The 18554-nt window shown below is 35.7% G+C and overlaps 1 protein-coding gene and 1 long non-coding RNA gene across 4 annotated transcripts in view; one reads left to right on the forward strand and one right to left on the reverse strand.

The window, feature by feature from the left end:
* CRPPA (CDP-L-ribitol pyrophosphorylase A) overlaps positions 1 to 18554 on the forward strand; it is a 336452-nt gene that overhangs the window by 145048 nt on the left and 172850 nt on the right. For both annotated transcript variants that reach the window (XM_055272530.2, XM_063637045.1), the window contains exons 7-8: positions 16484 to 16576; positions 17020 to 17112. In XM_055272530.2, the coding sequence (XP_055128505.1) occupies positions 16484 to 16576; positions 17020 to 17112 (186 nt within the window). The remainder of the gene's footprint in view (positions 1 to 16483; positions 16577 to 17019; positions 17113 to 18554) is intronic.
* The window catches only part of LOC129479440 (uncharacterized), a 60868-nt gene continuing 47313 nt past the window's right edge, over positions 5000 to 18554 (reverse strand). The window contains exons 3-5 of one of the 2 annotated variants that reach the window (XR_008656679.2): positions 13391 to 13588; positions 9165 to 9249; positions 5000 to 6734 (exon numbers count right to left, since the gene is read on the reverse strand). This is a non-coding gene — a long non-coding RNA (uncharacterized lncRNA). The remainder of the gene's footprint in view (positions 6735 to 9164; positions 9250 to 13390; positions 13589 to 18554) is intronic. The other variant, XR_008656680.2, reaches the window with a different exon arrangement.

Genomic DNA, 18554 nt, shown 5'->3' on the forward strand with positions numbered 1-18554 from the left:
TTTCTTTATTCCTAGTGCCCCTCCCTTGGTCCATCTAGACTTCTTAGGCTGGTGCTTTAACATACTACGGTGCTTCTGTTTATTGGTTTTGAATGTGCTTTGGACCCAGACCCCGAGTTATCCCTAGCAGAGAATGTTCATGTGGCTTCCTTGTTATTAACTTTGAATTAAAGCCTACAAAGGTTTCTCCTAGTTTCTGTTGCTATTCCCAGAATGGAATGGCCTGCTAAGGTATCCAGAAAGTATCTGATGATGATTTTGTTGTTTTCTGTCTTTCTTGGTTTACTCCCATTTTTTTCTACAGTTTCTTAAACTGTGTGTCTTTATATGTGCTACCAATTTATCCATACCCACTAATATTATTTTTTTTTAGACACTGTCTCACTCAGTTGCCCAGGCTGGAGTGCAGTAGTGTGATCTCAGCTCACCACAACCTACACCTCCCAGGTTCAAATGATTCTCATGCCTCAGCCTCCCAAATATTGGTTTTATAGTAGATAATGTCTATAGGTTTTTGGCTTTGATATCCTCTTTGCTTTTTCTGTTTTTATGAAGGGTCTGCAGAGATTCAAAGACTAAAATCATATTTCTAGGTTTCCAGAAACTTTCTCCCCTTTATTTTTTGTGTGCTCTCCTGGCCATTTATAATTTTTAAAGAGCACTTAAATTTCTCTTTTAATTTCAAGTATCTAATTCGTCTATAAATATAGACAGACATAGTAAATTTGGAATTTTTAAAAAATTAGGTTTGACGAAGTTAGGGATTTCCTTCATATAATAAAACTAAGAAGTATTCATATATTCAAAAGTAAGAAAATCACCGTTCCTCAAAAATTTCTTAATTGTAATATCTTCTTTTTTTGGAGATAAATTAGGCTTTTTATTTATTTTTAATGAGGAGCTAATGTAGAACTTCTAAAACTGAACTGTGGGTGTCCTGTTATTTTACTCAGAGAATCTTGGCTCACCTTGAAGGGAGATATCGTTCCTGCTAAGCCTTCCCTGGCTTCTAAATTTGGTTAAAAAGAATTAAAAGTTTAAAAACCTGTTATGCCACACAAACTTAAGAGAATGCTTTCTCTTAGAAACAGCCACAATAGGCTGGGCACGGTGGCTCACGCCTGTAATCCCAGCAATTTGGGATCCGAGGTGGGTGGGTCACGAGGTCAGGAGATCAAGACCATCCTGGCTAACACGGTGAAACCCGTCTCTACTAAAAATACAAAAAATTAGCTGGGCGTGGTGGCGGGCATCTGTAGTCCGAGCTATTCGGAGGCTGAGGCAGGAGAATGGCGTGAACCCAGGAGGCGGATGTTGCAGTGAGCCGAGATCGCGCCACTGCACTCCAGCCTGGGCGACAGAGTGAGACTCCGTCTCAAAAATAAAATAAAATAAAAAACAGCCACAACACTGATTATGGAGTGTCAGGGGTAGTACTGAAATGGGAGTTCCCCTGGCCCCTTCGCAGGACTGGCTAAGGGGTTGGCTCATTTACTCAGCCCACAGCTCTCCACCTCTCATGGGACAGGGATCATGCAGGTGAGCATGTACAGGGGCCAGGACAAGTCCTTCTGGGCGCGATGGCAGGAATAGAACTTCATGCGGCTCCATGGCAGCATCTAGCGGGGTATCCATGACCCCTGAAGCTCCAGAGGATGTGTGTTACATTGTGCTCTTTTACCTTTGCTGTCTACAAACAGCTTGAGTGTTTAATAGCTCAGTGGAGAGTAGGATGACAACCTTTTGCACCAGCCCTCTTGGTACCAGAGTTCTTGTTTGGTGTCCGGGAGGAATCAGGCTGCATCAGTTAATTGAAGGGTGGTGAATGTGGAGGATTTTACTGAGGAGTGGAAGTGGCTTTCAGTGGGATGGGGTGCTGGAAAGGGGATGGAGTGGAAAGGTGGTCTTCCCCTGGAGTTTGGCTGTCCCCTGCTGAACTCTTCTCTGAGGTCCTACTGTCAAGCCGTCCTTCTGAAGTCCCACCTTTAAGCCGTCCCTCTGAAGTCAAACTGCTTCTCTTTGACAACTGCTGCTTCTCTTCTAGCCTCTGCTGTTCCACTCTGCTGCCCTGCTGCCCCTCTGCCATCACTCTGCTAGCGGAGCTTGGGGTTTTTTATGGGTACAAGATGGGAGGCAGGGAGGGCCAAAAAGCAGCATTTGAGTGGGAAACAGGAATGCATGTTCTCACTTTGGGCCACAGTACCCAGGCCTAAGGGTGTGGCCCTCACCGGGAACTGCCCTCTTCTACCCAGTATTTACCTGTCTCCTGTCTGTATCAGTACTATGCAGTTCTTTTCTCTTTAAAATAACCCTATGATTTCCCTCTTTATTTTACAAATAGAAATAGGGAAACTTGCAGTTTGATTTGCCTGAGATCATGTAAATAGTGAATGTAGATGCTAGTTGATTCAAAATGGTCTCTACTAATTAATATTCTTCTAAGGAAAGGTGAGTTAAAAGACTGAGATTTTTAAGTTTGACAAAGGGCTAATACCTAATGTCTGAAAGACATCCCCTTAGGAAAGGATTTATGTAGTTTTATATACTTTTTCCCTTCCCTTATAAAGGTAAATTTATCTCATGACATTTTTCAGCTTGTAACTTACAAACACAAAATGCAATGTATTCTAACATTTTCACCTCTCAAAGCTTTCATCCTACTTTGAAAGGAATGTGTAAAAAGGATGAAGTCACCACTATTGAAATCCTGGCATCTGTAGGGCAGATCAGTGTGGGTGTGGAGCTGCTCAACACATAATGGGAGGATTGTTTTGTTAACATGAAAAGAAAAAATGTTTTCCTTTGAAATTAAGGGAAAAGATTGGGTATGTTTATTGTAATTATCTATACTAGAATTTTGCAACATACCTTACAGGTCAACCAAACATCTAACTTTAATGATACACACCAAATACCTGGAAGAGGTTGTTAAAAAGTTAAGTAAAGAGCTAACTTGGGGAGAGGCACCTCTCCTACTCCCCCCATTCACAGGCACTTTTCACTGATTCTTAAAGGACAAGGCTTTGCTATCAGTCTTGCTATTTTCCTCCTCTGTTTTTCTCAGCAATTTGAAGTATTTCACAGACCTTACCAGCTTTGAAGATAGAGCTCTCCAGAGATAGATCAGGGTGACAGACAGTTTTAAAGGGACCTCTCTCACTTCTTCCCAGTTTTCAGTAAATATCCAAAAATAGTTTATACTATATACTGAACTGAAGGAAGTAAGGAATTTATAAGTAGGAAGATATGATTAGTCTTTTATTCCTAAATTCTCTAGTTTATTTACCAAATAATAAATGCCTATCATGATATAGTCACTAGATATTTGAACTGAGCAAGTATGATTTCCTATTTCCAAGGAGCATATTGTCCAGTTGGGGATAAAAAGTAAACGAATGCAAATTAAAATGTCAAATTGTGATGAATATTCTAAGGAAAACATAACTGTGCTTATGTAAGAGAGCCAGAGAAAGTGACTTAGATTGGGAGTGGAAGGCAGTAAGTGAAATCTCTTGGCAGACGTGGTATTTAACTTAAGCCTTTAAGGGTAATAAATAATTATATATTTAAAGAACAAACCAGAAGTAACAGTATGTGAAAGGCACATAAAGAGCTTCACTGGGGCACAGAAAGAAAGCGTCAGTGGTTGGAGATGCAAATGGAGTGGAAGTGGGAGTAGCAGGAGACAAGGAAAGAGCTGGGGACAGACCCAGAGACAGCCTTGTAGGCTTTTTATGTTGAGTTTACCACGTCTACTGTTACCGTTGCTACTATTATCATTTATATATTGTTTTAAGGGGAAAATGAAGTGAGAGAAGACTTTATTTGAAAATGACATGATCCAGTTTACCTTTACAAGAAGATTATGCTGGCTGCTCCTCTTAAAAGTACAGTTCTAGGTCTAACATATAAGTCTTTAATCCATCTTGAATTAATTTTTGTATAAGGTGTAAGGAAGGGATCCAGTTTCAGCTTTCTACATATGAACAATGAGAACTCATGGACACAGGCAGGGGAACATCACACTCCGGGGACTGTTGTGGGGTGGGGGGAGGGGGGAGGGACAGCATTAGAACATACACCTAATGCTAAATGACGAGTTGATGGGTGCAGGAAATCAACATGGCACATAGATACATATGTAACAAACCTGCACATTGTGCACATGTACCCTAAAACCCTAAAGTATAATAAAAAAAAAAAAAAGAAAAAAAAAGTACAGTTCTACAGAGGAAACTTCTGCAGTATTTGTTTTCATACATCACGTTGCCTCTAAATGCATATAAGCATGTTCAACCCAATATTCATTCCTGTAATAAAAGAATGGAACTCCTAAAGAATGCTGATCTATACTCTGAACAAACAGGGACTGTAGGGGCTTCCTAAAGAATGCTGATCTATACTCTGAACAAACAGGGACTGTAGGGGCTTTTCATGTATTTTGGTTATCCACTCCTTCCTGTTTCCTGGAAAACATAATTTAATTATTGTTTTGAGTAATCACAAATGACAAGCAGGGTGTAACTGAAAATCATGTGTAAAGCATGCTTTGATTTTGGTGAGGCTGTTCTATGGTACTTAGTTTTTTGTTTTTTTTTTTTCTTATGCCCTCAAGGTTGTGTCCAGTGTATGGATCTATGCCTTTTGTTATAGACCTCAGTAAATTCACTGTATGACGTATTAGTCAAACAAAACATCAAAAATAGCACGTGCAATAAAGAAAAGCAGAGAGAAGATAAACAGAGCAAATTAAGCCACAGCAACATCCTAAGACGTATCCAAAACAGTTATTTTATGCTTATTTTGATACATATTATAGTTTAGTGTGAATATACAGGATTTTCATATGTTTGCACCTGAATACTGTATAGTTAATAACAGTGAAATAACACCGGAAAGCTACTTTTTTCTCTTGCGCCTCTCACTCTGAACAGCACCACATTTATGTGGTGCATGCATTTGTATAAAAGAATATAGAAACTAGCCAAAAACCATCTCATTAAATCCATTTGGTTTATTTGATATGTTAGCCAGATTTCCTGAGCAATTCTCCAGAGGTGGAAAGAAACTCCAAAATGATAGACCACCTAGTTGAAGAAGATGGTATGAATTATATTGATGTTGTATTAAATAAAATTAACAATTTATATGATTGTCATGGTTTTAAAATATTAATTGAGGGAGCTAGGATAATTTGCTTTAAATGCTATTTTCTCTATTTTTTCTTTGTATTTCACATATCTTCATCTTTTTAATTGTTTATATTCTTGAAATACAGGAACCTGTTGAAATATTACTCTTCCTAAAGGAACCAGATGGTTAATCTGTAAAAATGGTCTTTTGCATCTTGTCCGCTTAGGAATGAGGTCATTGCTTACAAGTTCTGGACAACCATTTTACTAAGCTTACAAAATAAAAACAGAAACCAGCCACCACCAATTTTTGGGCATGTATTCATAAAGTCAAGTCTTAGCCTTTAACTCAGGAAATTTTTTGATTTTACATATAAATATGTTTAGAAGGAAAATCCGTACAAAAAGTTGACAAAGTTGTTTTTATATGTAGATTATAGTTAACCTTCAACAGTTGATTTTGAAGAATGTTATATACTAAATTGCTTATGCTATTTAAATTGAAATGTAGTTTCAGAACTCAGTCATTTTACTTCATTTCATTAATTTTTTTTCTCCAATTATAGGATACATGATGTTTGCAAAGCATCATTTTGAGCTTATGTTATCCCTAATAATTGAGTTTTGAAATGTATTTTATGTCAAGTATTTGTGTGTAGTATAATTTTACTTTACAATGCCACAAAGTAGGTTATTCTGTTGTTCTAGTAGCTTTAGCTAAACAATGGTTCCAAGGTTTTGGTGGTTCTGGGAACACTGAATCAAATATACCACTTTGCGCTTATAACCACAGTACATTATTCGTGTTATCTTGTTACTGGAAAACTTCTTTCCAAGGCCTACAACTTGTGTTAAAAAAAGTTTATCTTTCTCTCTTACGTTGGCACTATATACCTTAAATAACTATTCAGTATATGAGGGCAAAAAAAAGTCTATACAGCCTGATCCATCATTTAAGATCTTTTGCAATCTACACTGATGTTTTTTGTCACAATGCTATTGCTGTTGTGGCTCAACATGTCTTGAAACGATTAGTCTTCTACCTCTTTTGCACTCTATTCTACTGGATTACATGCCTTCTCTATTTGTAAATTTTATGTTTTAAGGCTTAGTTGATTACTGTTTCCATGAACTTGTCCCCAATCTTTTTTTTTAGTTATTGGATCTCCTAAATTACTCATCAATATTTGTGTCATTCTACATATCCTGCTTATTATTTATCCATTTGCGCATCTCTTTCACCGTCTCTTATCACTGATCCCTCACACAGTGCTGTGGAGATGGAAGGAGTCAGATAAATAGTTGTGGTTAAAGATGAGGGCATGATGAACCAGTAAGCTTCTGGAGTACCTCTCTACCGGGCCAACAGCCAAATATGTTGCTGGAGATAAAGAGGTAGCCTCTGGGCATCCATCAATCATGGGAACAGTTGAGAAGAGTTTAAAACACAAAGCATACTCAAGAAGTTCGAACTGATTTTCTAACCAGAAGAAAAAAACTATGTTCACAAAAGGAGGGAAGACAAGGTGCTGGTAGCAGATGTTGCAGAGATTAGATGAGCTGGAGTTAGCAACAGTGATGAAATTGGTGGTGAGCAGCCTTCTGTCAGGAAAGAAAGACAGTGTTGCAGAAATGAGCGCTGCAGAGGGGACCTTCTAGTGGAGTGAAGAAAATAAGCCATAAGCAATATTTTTAAAATGTATTCTGTAGACTCTACAGTAAGATTCTATATTACATATTTGAATCTATTTTTCAATATTGTCAGAAATGTACTGTTTAAAAAATATTCTATGGTATATACATAATTCTGAAACAAGTCACATGATCGAGTTTTTGTTCAAAATGTAATTTATCCTTAGTATTTTTTAAATATTTTGAACCTCTAGGCTAAACAATGTATATTCAACAGGCTACTAATAAGTCATAATGGGAAAGTTGTATGAGAGGGAAATTTTAAGTATAAATATTGCAAGAATATTTCTCAAAGAAGAGGAATATACATTAATGAAAAATAGTTTGCTTATTACATAGGGTTTGATGGTAGTTTTTAGGTTGAACAAATATTGGGATGGTGTCTGAATATTCCTTAAAAGACTATGGCATGATTTTCTTGGGATTACATGTGAAAGGACTCTTCAGTAAGCTATTCATACATATTATAGCTGATTTTAATTTTCTTTATTTTCTATCATTTTGTAAATCTAGGTGGAAAATGGAGGTTGTTGAGAACCTTTTTAATATTTCTTATCTAGACATTTTGAGAACAATTGTCACATTTGCAGTACAATATCAATCATGTAATTTAAGTGATTGTCATTTAATCATCACATGATTTTAATATGGAAACAGGCTGCAATTGTACTTCTGTATACAGTTGTCCCTCAATTTATATGGGGGTTCCAGGACCTACCTTTCTGCTCTACAAATATCACAATTTATGGGTGCTCTAATCCCTTACATAAAATGAAATAATGTTTACATATAACCTATATACATCTTCCTATATATGTTAAATCATCTTTAGATTACATACAGTCCCTAATACAATATAAATGCTATATAGTTACACTGTATTTTTATAAATTTGTATTTTTATTGTTTAGTTTTGTTTTTCAAATGTTTTTGACCCATGCTCGAATCCTTAACTGTGGAACCAACAGATTCTGAAGGCAGACTGTACATTTAGGCAGCATCTTTATTACTTAGGAAAAGTAAAACTTTATGCATTTAAATTAAATTACGTTGTAAACTTAGCAAGAATTTGAAGGAAGAAAGTTGAATTAATGAATTGTTTAATTTTAGTCATTTATGTTTGCTATACCAATATATGTAATAAAGATAAAGGCAATGGCTTTGGCTTAGTAAGGTTTCAGTTTTCTTTCATTTGCTAGATGAGGACACACTCCTCAGTAAATATCTACTCAAAATGAGAGAGGGCTTTTAGATTAATGTGGATTCAAATGATAGAACCTTTTGCTGGCTCAAAGTGTGATCCAGGCATCAGTTATATCAGTATCAACTGTAAGCTTCTTAGAAATGTTTATTCTTAGCTTTACCCCAAATCTAAAAGAATTAAAATCTGCATTTCTAATAGGATTCTCAGAAATTCCCATAGACATTGAAATTCGAGAAATACACATCTAAAATTTATTTTGTTTTCCCATTAGGCTATAAACTTCTTGGGGGCAGAAACCTGTCTAGTCACTGACGTGGTCTCAGTATACAATTTAGTGTCTGGCTTGTAGCTATCCATAAATATTGGTCAAATGAATGAAATTATATTAATCCATCAATGGTTAAGATACTCTGTTCTTTGTGACCTTGTTTTATTTTTAATTAAGACAGATAGGATTTGTTCATTTTAACTTGCCAGTTCTCAGCTTGCAAATGTTTTATGCATTACTAATAAATATAAAGGGATCATATTACTGTTTGTATCTTTTTCACATATCATTAGTGATTTCCGCTAATAGGTACAGAACATGCCTGCCAAACATGATATATGAGTTAATGCCAGTCGTTTCCCATCTACTACACACTGTCTTTTAGTTATATTATAATCTGTCATGAAAACTCGACAGAAAGAAGAGCAGGGTGGTATTTTGCAGCTTTAGAATTTGTGTTGACACTATCCAACTTTGGATGTATAATAAAACGGGGCTGGGTGCGGTGGCTCATGCCTGTAATCCCAGCACTTTGGGAGGTCGAGGCGGGTGGATCACCTAAGGTCAGAGGTTCGAGACCAGCCTGGCCAACATGGTGAAAGCCCTATTCTACTAAAAATACAAAAATTAGCCAGGCGTGGATACCACTGCACTCCAGCATGGGTGACAGAGCAAGACTCTGTCTTAAAAAATAAAATAAAAAAATAAAACAGGAGCCTTAAATTCTTTGTGTTAGGTGCTCAAGGTTTGTTAAATTTAGAGCTTGTCATTTTCCATTCCACGGTCCTTGTAGTGTTGCATCAGAACAGTAGTTGGCTTTCAATGTGAGTTTTAACAGTGCGAGAGGGATGCACAAAGGAAGACTTACCACAATAATGTCTTCTACCACCAACTGCTCAGCACATGTTTAATGCAGTGGGTCAGAAGCACTTGGCATTACTTTGATATCAAATCTGAAGATTGCAATTGGAGGACACTTCTTAAATACTTTGTACACTATCCAGGACCCAGAAACATCACAGTTAAGGGAATGTGTATACTGGCAATTAAGATTGTTAGTACTTAATTGACTTCCTCCAGAATACATGTTCCTCCCCCACACCCCTTCCCCTGGAGTTGACTTCGGGACATGTAGAATTACTCCTCTCTGGGTAAGGGTCTTGTGATATCTGTGACAATGTAATAGTACCTAGAATAACACTGATGTCCAGTGTGCTTTAGAGGTTATGTATGTGGACCTGGGAGTTCAAACCGAACTGAGTCTGAGTGCTAGCCCCTTACAGCCTGTGTAATCTTAGATTATGCAAACTTTTGTGCCTGTGCTGCGTTATCTATAACATGAGGATGATGATAATACCTGCTTGTGCATAGGTGTACTATGCAGTTTTAACAAGATAATTGTTGAAAGTATTTAGCATAGATTCTGGCAAGTTATAAAGCCTCAATAAATATAATATATTAAATGTAAAGGGATAATGGAGATATGTGTTAAAGGGTCCTCTAAAAGTGGAAGTTAAGAAGTGAGTAGAGTTATAACAGCAAGCATTTAATATAGCACTGTGCATTAGGTGACCCAAAACATGAATGCTACTGGGTCTTTACATATATTCAAAGATGAATGACTTGTCAGTACACACATTAGGCTTTAGACTTCCTAGAACAGTAGTTGTTGGGAAAAGTCCTTGGACTCAGACAGAGGCAGTGTCCACTGCATTACGTAGCACTGCAAATGGATCTTCTGGGCTGAATGTTAGACTCCAGTCTTTGTGCTGTGACTTTTAAGTTGCATAGTGAGGGAAGCACCAGTCCTTTTCCTTGTGCGATAAGAGATAGGGATCCAATAGCAGTGCAATGTCTCATAACCTTGGTTATAGTACTATTCTGCCTACCTAGCATCTAGGATTGGGAGAGTATCAAACCTGCTTTAGTATGACCAGCTAGCTAGGGTTTAAGTCCTATGGTGGCAGGTCATGAAGTGGAAGGCCACTGGTATGATCTACCAGCTTACCATTCATGGTTAGCAGCCTGTAGCTTATATAACCTAGCCGACTGGTAACCCAATTTATTTATTAGCTTACAACTCCACCAGGATTGGCTTCCTTAAAGCCTTCTACGAGGACAAGCTATAGAGAAGACATCTTGGAAAAGTTAACTCTTACCCTTCACATATTAGCTTAGCCAATCCTCATATCAATTCTATGATGTACTTATTTTACTGAGGAGTAAACTGAGCCACAGGACTTATGTAACTTACCTAAAGTCACACAGCAACGTTGTTCTGGAGATAGATTCAAACCCAGGGATCTTGGTACCAGAGTCCATGCTCTTTACTATACACATGCACACACATACAAAAAGAAAAGCTTAAAAGCTTATTCTAAGAAATAGTAAATGCTGAATGCTAGATAGGCAAAAAGGGATGTTAATTGCTGGCATGTTCGCAGAGTGGAAAGAAAATACATCTCTCTATAAGTCACTGGTTTATACCTGTATTCGTGCCATTGTTTGAATGGTAGAGAGGCTAGAAGTTGGAAGATTCAGACTCAGAGATGACCCAGCCAACGTTTTCTGTAAAAAGATGATTGACTTTTCAGAAACACAGATTTGAACCTCTGACTCATGGGAATTGAACCAAAACCTTTCAGGCTTAGTTAGGCCTTAATGCTTTTTGAAATGAAAACTTTTTTGACAATCCATCTTTATTCCTAATGTCCATGCTTCATATAGTATTAATATTGTGAATACACAGATGTTTGCATTTAGTTTATGGTAAATCTTTCCTAAACTCTTATTTGTTACGATGTAAGGAAAGTTTGATTTTTTTTTGTTGTACTTTAATTTACTGAACACATTGGAAGGTTGTTTTAAATTTTGTTTAAATGTCCTTTGAACCAAAATATTTACAGAAGAAATTCTAGCCAGCAGATTGTTCCATTTGTTGTGTTTGAGTGTGGAAACATCAGGAATGACAGCATATGATGATGCTTAGGACTTTTTTTTTTTTTTTTTTTTATAAACAACCTAATAGCGTTGTCTGTTGAGGTCTTTGTTGATTAAAAGTGTCACAGATACCTTTGCTATATTTAGGTAAAATCTAAGTTTCTTTACTCAAGCATGGAAAATACTGATTGTTTTCTGGTTGGGAGGAAAGCAGTATGACTAAAAGAATTAGAAACAACTATTAAGAGTCTCAAGAAGAAAAAAAATTGCAGTTTGGTTTTTCAAGAGTACAAAAATACTAATATTTGATAACTTATGTAAATATTGTGTATGCATTTCTGTCTTAGTTTATGGGCATTAGACAAAGAATGACTTTAAGTGCAGTTTTAAATGTATCATGTAACTGAACAAATATATTTTAATTACAATTACAATAACACTATGTGGCTGGGCATTGTGCTTTCCATATATCTATATTGTACATTCTTTTTTTTTATTTTGAGATGGAGTTTCACTCTGTCACCGAGGCTGGAGTGCAGTGGCGTGATCTCAGCTCACTGCAACCTCTGCCTCCCAGGTTCAAGCAATTCTCTGCCTCAGCCTCCCAAGTAGCTGGGATTACAGGTGTCCACCACCATGCCCGGCTAATACTTGTATTTTTAGTAGAGACAGGGTTTCACCATCTTGGCCAGGCTGGTCTTGAACTCCTGACCTCAGGTGATCCACCCACCTTGGCCTCCCAAAGTGCTGGGATGACAGGTGTGAGCCACTGCGCCTGGCCTACAATTGTGTATTCTAAGAATGTATATCTTATTAACTGTTAAAGTTTAAGAAATACATAATAGCTTTGAAGAAGCAAGTAGATATTGAAGTCAGTATGGGCCGAAGTTGTCATAGGTATGAATGAGCCCAGTATTTGTGACAATAGAGAAAAATTTCTTTAGAGTTTAAGAATATTTGTGTTGAAGAGTGGAATGGGTGGCTAGGATTTGAATAGGTAGAATATAAGTAGACTCTGAAGGGCTTTAATGTCAGTCACTATTTTAGATTTAATCTAATGGGAGTTACACACATATACATGTAATATGTATATAAAGTTACATGTTCTTAATGAGAAAAATGAAGCTCTTCTAGGAATACTTAAAATACTCTTAATGGTTAGGGAATACTTGCCTTTTGTCTAAAGATGTACAATATAAATATAAAATAATTCCTTAAAGTACTTAAAAATAGTAGTGACAGCCAGGTAAATACGATAAAGATCATTCATAAAATCTTCCTTCTCCATTGCTTTAAAAACAATAGAAAATAAGCAAAATTAACAGCAGCCAAACAAACATGAGGGGCCCCACTTACTGCATATATTTTTAAAAGTAACAGTCAAGAAAGTAAATGCAGATGATAATCTGGCTGATGTCTTCTAAACCCTGCCTGTGGATCTCCCAGACCTTGTAATGGGGGCAAAAGTTGGTTCATTAAGATAATTCTTCTACTTTTAACTTAGAAGCAGATTGAGAAGCTGAAATGTGAGAGCCAAGGAGAATCCTTTAAAAGTAGAAAATATCTCAATTTTCTGTGGCATCTCATAGAGACAGAGAAAACTATCAGTGTCTGATTTTGTTTTAACACTCTTAATTCATAGAAAATAACCAGGAAAAGTACAATTTCTACTTAAAAAATTGTAATGCACATAAGTAAGAAGTAAACCTGGATGAAACCTGAGACCTCTTCCTTCTCCCAAATTGTATCTTTTTGTTCTGTAGAAGAACTCAGTGAGAATCTGAATTCAAGGTTAAAAATTCAAAACACAACATTGTAAGAGATTAACAGTGATTGAATAGGAAATAAAATTATTATGAAAGCAGCACTATTAAAGAACTAGTCTCTTAGAGAAACAATACAGCAAGTCAGATAACTGAGGGGAGAAAAGTCAAGATAATTGCAGCATATTCCAATTAAAAAAAATGGTAGCTAAAGTAGAGTAGGTGTTTAGATGACTAAGGCAGCCAATGTGTGGACACTTTTCATATATCAAGTAGAAAAATCAAATTCTTCAGAAAGCTAAAAGAAAGTTTCCTTGAACTAATTCTATTTGATCTAAAAGGGCATATTTTCAGGAAAAGTTGAGAAATAACAATTCGTAATAAAACTTACTGTGGTTGATTTGGAAATTCCCCATGAAGAATACTTCAGGAAGACATCAAGATGCAAAACCCATAAACAAGCAAAATGTAGGATGGTCCGACCTCATATATCTACAGTATTCATTCCAAATATAATGAAGCATTATCTACAAACATCCGAGGGGATGAAGGTGAAATCCAAGAATATCACCACAAGCCAAGTTTTCCTCTGGTAATAAAGACAAAAGAAAAAAACCTCGAATGTAACCACTATGAGTACTTGGAAGGGCAATGGGGGGGGGGTGGTGGGGGAAACTGCTTGACATTGAAATCCAAGAAAATGAATGGAGAATGGCTGAATGACAAATGGAATATAAGAAGCAGAAGGAAAACATGTAACAATTAAAAATAGTGGCACAGTGATTGCAGATCTGTGAGGGAAAGTATGAACCAAATTTTTATTCCTGGATAAACTATTCTTAAGCAAAAACTCAAAGAACCTAAAAATGTTACGGCTTTTCTTAAAAAAAAATTGCTCCAAAACAACTAACTACTTGCCCATATTCATCTAATAATGTGAATTAAAATGAAAAATTTAGAATTGGGGAAAATTTTGTTAAGTCACTTTCCTTGAAGGTAGATAATGTCTAATGTTAATTATGGCCACAAAATAGAATAAGAATCTAATAAACTTTTTAGATTTAAAACAACATGATTGACCAGACCTAGGCTATGGGTAGAACTTAAAATGTGCTATCTCCTTCTCTCACAGAAGGAAGTCAATGAATACTGACTTACAAAAAGAAGTGAGTTGTCATTAAGAGTGCAGTGTCTTTATCCTACTCCTAGCACCTCTTCTTAACCTTTAGAAATTAAACTTCCTGGAAATGAATTATCTGAAATTTAGCAATACTTTTGGTTTTACTACATTTGGTTTTCATTCATTAAAATTACATAATTTAAAATGACATGCATATTATTCCATTTTAATACAACATTCATACTTTTAGTCCTTCATTTGTCTTTCCTGGTTACTACATATATTATTCATAGAGAATTGTTGGAATGATACTTACCTTTCAGAGTAATTATTTCTATGTAGTATTTTTCGATGAGTTTTTATTTTTAAAGAACTTTCCCACATTGTTCATTTTAAGAACGTACACTATTTTCTTGACACAAGATGTTTTTCTTTAAAAAACTAGTGGCAAAGTTTTGTTTTTGTTTTTAAAATTATTAAGCATTTGCTAGTGGTAAAAACATGAATGTTTCTGTCCTCAAAGATCCTAAGCTCTGTCCTAAAGAAATTTATTTTAATACTTCAAAAAAACTGAATCAGAATATCTCTCATGTTTTCATTCTCTACATGCAGAAGGAAATTTTAAAGTAAGATTGTTTTTTTTTTTCTGAATTCAGAATTCACTTGTGCATCTTTGTTGAAGTTAAGATCTGGTGATATGGTTGCCTTATTTCATATCTGTGAAGTCAGAAACTTGGCAGGATGTGAGACTATACCTTACGTGCATGCAAATAAGTCAGCCTGACACAGTATCATAGATATTGGTGGAAGATCTGAGACTACAGTGTCAGAGAAAAGACCATTTATAACCATAGCAGTAGCAAGAACAAAAATGTAGCACTCGTTTTTTTTCTGAATTCCGATTTCCATGGAGAGATGCAATTAGACTTAGTTGTTGCTGGGCAGTAGGGTTCTTTAAAAAGAACCTTGATAGTAGGAAACCCTGGCCTTATACAGGCAAATCAGCCCATCTGCTCCTCAAGAGATAACTCTGGAATGCCAAGTAAGCCTAATCCAGACAGAGAGATGTCCCCATCTTACTGGAAAATAAATCTGTTCTAGGAAGAAATATCTCTATCTCTGCAATTTGTACAAACATCCTTGCAAAGAAAGTATGGAACAAGTTAGCTGTTAACGCCTTTGAAAATGTTTGAATACGTGAGGGACTTTTGAAAAGTTGTCTCCCTGTAATATCTAGATGTTATCACTTGATCAAACTTACTATCGCAGAATGGATACTGGTTTCTTTTTTTATTGTAGTGTTAATGTATTGTTGATGACTATGGACTTTTTGGCTTTTTTCTTAAAAATCTTTGAGCTTTATGCTCAATGTGAATTTTAAACTGAACTAAAATTTTTAAAATTTAATAGCCAACTAATTTCTCGAGCAAAGCTAAGACCTTGAAAACTTTCCTTTCTCATTCTCCAGTATTTTGTCAAAATTATAGCAAATTAAGCTACTAAATAGATAATGTACAGAGTTACAGAGTTTAATGTTTTACTAAGGAACAGCACTGTATTATTTTTAGAACTATGAAATGTAAAGCATTCTAAATGTAATACCAGTAAGAATCACTGAAATGTGATTTCCTGTGGAATTATTACAGCAAAGATACCACAGATCCCTTGTCGAGTAATTCTTAAGTTTTTGTTCATATTGTTATGATAGAAAAATCTTAAAAGAAGCTAATTAGAATATTAAGCTATATGGAATAAAAAATCTTACTAGGAAAGTTTGCATAGTGTGTGTTCTTTTCTAAATCTAATCTAATCTCGGACTACTTATAGTAGTAGAAGTAAGTTCCCCGACAGTTTTAGGAATAGTTTGTGTAGTTTAAGTCTTATTTCTCTCTCACTTATACTGTTGTGATGATTTCTACTGCTTTCCCCATTTCTAGTTATTTCAGGTTTAGTGAAGTCTATTCCCTGTATTAAAACTGTGTTATTTAATGTGCTTCCAGATGCCTGCAATCATCACTGCACTCTTTCTCTTTTAGTCCTTCAACATGCTCTTCAATATTTATTTGTATAAGATAAACCAGACTACTAGCCTGTTCCAGAATATATTCTGTGTATGTCTACATTTTTTTCCTATGTGAAACAATTTTCTATATCCTTGTTTGCTAAAATATGCATTATTCATAGCCTAGTTCAAATGACTTTTTCTTGATAGCCTGATGAACTTCAGCATGTATTAATTTTTTTAAAAAATATAGTCCTAGGCTTTATGTGCCTGTCTTCGAGCAATTATGTGTTCCTTTGTAACAAAGATGTTTATGTTTGGTCTATCTAATTTGTGAATTCATTTCTGATTTTTCCTACTAGCATGTAAAAGTCACATCTGAGGCTCTGTGTCATGCTGGCAGACATCTTCAGCAAATCATCTTAGATCAATGCTACAATTTTGTTTGTGTGAATGTAAGTCAATTCAAATGATTGAAAGCATTAAGGATATGAACAAATGTAATGTGGAAGAGAACTAATTTGATTCTTAAATATTTATATATGAGATTATGATGAGTTCTTTTACATGTTTTTGGAGATTTTATCTTTGAAAGAGAAATAGTACTTTTAACAAGCTAATTCCCATAATGAGAAGAGTGGTATTTTGGACAATATTTTCAATTTTCTGTTTGTACCTGGTCCAAAGTAGATAATAAGAGACAGGTTTGACTCAATTAGTAGATCAAAATTTGACATGTATAACTTTATGGATATCCTTTAAAATTGTTTCTAAATTAAAAACTAAGCTTGATAAATATTTTGAATGTTATACAGAATCTCTCCATTTATTCCTTGAATTAACTTTTAAGTCATTTAAAAACGTCTTCTCATATCCTTTTATTTTTCTGGTCTTTTAGGTGACGACCTCTGATTTTCAAGAAACCCAGAAGTTACTGAGCATGCTTGAAGAGAGTAATCGTTCCATTTTATATCCTGTTGTTGTTGTTTCAGTAAGTGAAATTAATGCAGATTTTTCTCAAACGTATGCTTCCTTCTTTGTAACTCAAGGTACATATTTTTAAAAACTCATCAAATTGAGAGCATTGACCCATACTCAAAAGAAACTCTTGTTTGTGGATTCCTCTGCTTACTCTCTAGCTATGACTTCTATGACTGAATGCCTTTATTACTGCAATCGTTTGGTTGAACTGACAGGTTTGGAAATCTTTTTCAACCCAGCAACCAACTTTATATTTTTTTCCTTCACTAAAATGGCAAAGTATTCGGCTTAAGTCAACTGTTTGTTTGGATAATGTAAAACAGCTTTATTTAATATATTATCAGAATACCATTAGGGAAGCATTCCAGATGTTAATGTGAGGAAGAAAGCTGATTCTTGGGTTGCTTCATTTTCTCTGTTCCACCGAAAGCAAAAGTAGAACAAGCAACAAATTAAAGAGAATTCCTAGAGGAGAATGGCCTGTGAAAAATTTGGGGAGATTTTTCCATGGAAATCTAAAAGTATACATTTAGTGCAGAATTTATTTGATTAGCCCATTAAACTATATAGCAGAGGGGACTATCAGAGAGTAAACTCAGGAAGGAACAAAATCAGAGGCCAAGCTCTCTAAATTGGCTGAGGAGCAGAATGTATAGTTGGTAGCATTTTGCTGTGTGAAGGGGTTCCAGACATTAAATTCTCAGAAGTGCCTAGCAGCTTCGAATTTCCTAAAGCTAAGGCCCATCCCATACTGTGGGAATTTAATTCTTGTCAGGTAAGATTAGTAATAAAGAATAAAGATAATTTGCAATATAAATAACTCTTGACTGAGTAATGCAAGTAGTAACAAATTTGCAACTATGGGAGATTTAATTAATTCAGTGGCCTCTTTATTTGGTCGTATACCATGAAGATAACTTTCATGGTTGCATCTGGTTTTGAAACCCAAGCTTCTTATGTAATTGATCTTCATAGAACACAAGCTTTCATTGAGATTTTTAGGAAGAATATGGAATATATCCAATGTTGGAAGCCTCTGACGCTCTGTAGGATAGAGATAAGTTCAAAGTTCTGTGTTTGGCCTTTTATTCCTCTCTCCACATTTACTTGCTTAGAAATTTCATTTTTCCATGTTCCCAGATACGGTGATGAGGCCGTCCAATGTAGTGAAAATAACAAAGGCTTTGAACTGGGAACACTTGTTTCTTGGTCTAGTTGCTTAATTGTTCTGAGGTTTGGTTTCCTCGATGTAGAAACAAGGCTAATAACTCTAATTCTTTTTTTTTTTTTTTTTTTTTTTTTTTTGAGACGGAGTCTCACTCTGTCGCCCAGGCTGGAGTGCAGTGGCGCAATCTTGGCTCACTGCAAGCTCCGCCTCCCGGGTTCACGCCATTCTCCTGCCTCAGCCTCTCCGAGTAGCTGGGACTACAGGCGCCCGCCACCACACCCGGC

The sequence above is a fragment of the Symphalangus syndactylus genome, chromosome 3 (genome assembly GCF_028878055.3).
Source record: "Symphalangus syndactylus isolate Jambi chromosome 3, NHGRI_mSymSyn1-v2.1_pri, whole genome shotgun sequence".
NCBI classification, from domain to species: Eukaryota; Metazoa; Chordata; class Mammalia; order Primates; family Hylobatidae; genus Symphalangus; species Symphalangus syndactylus.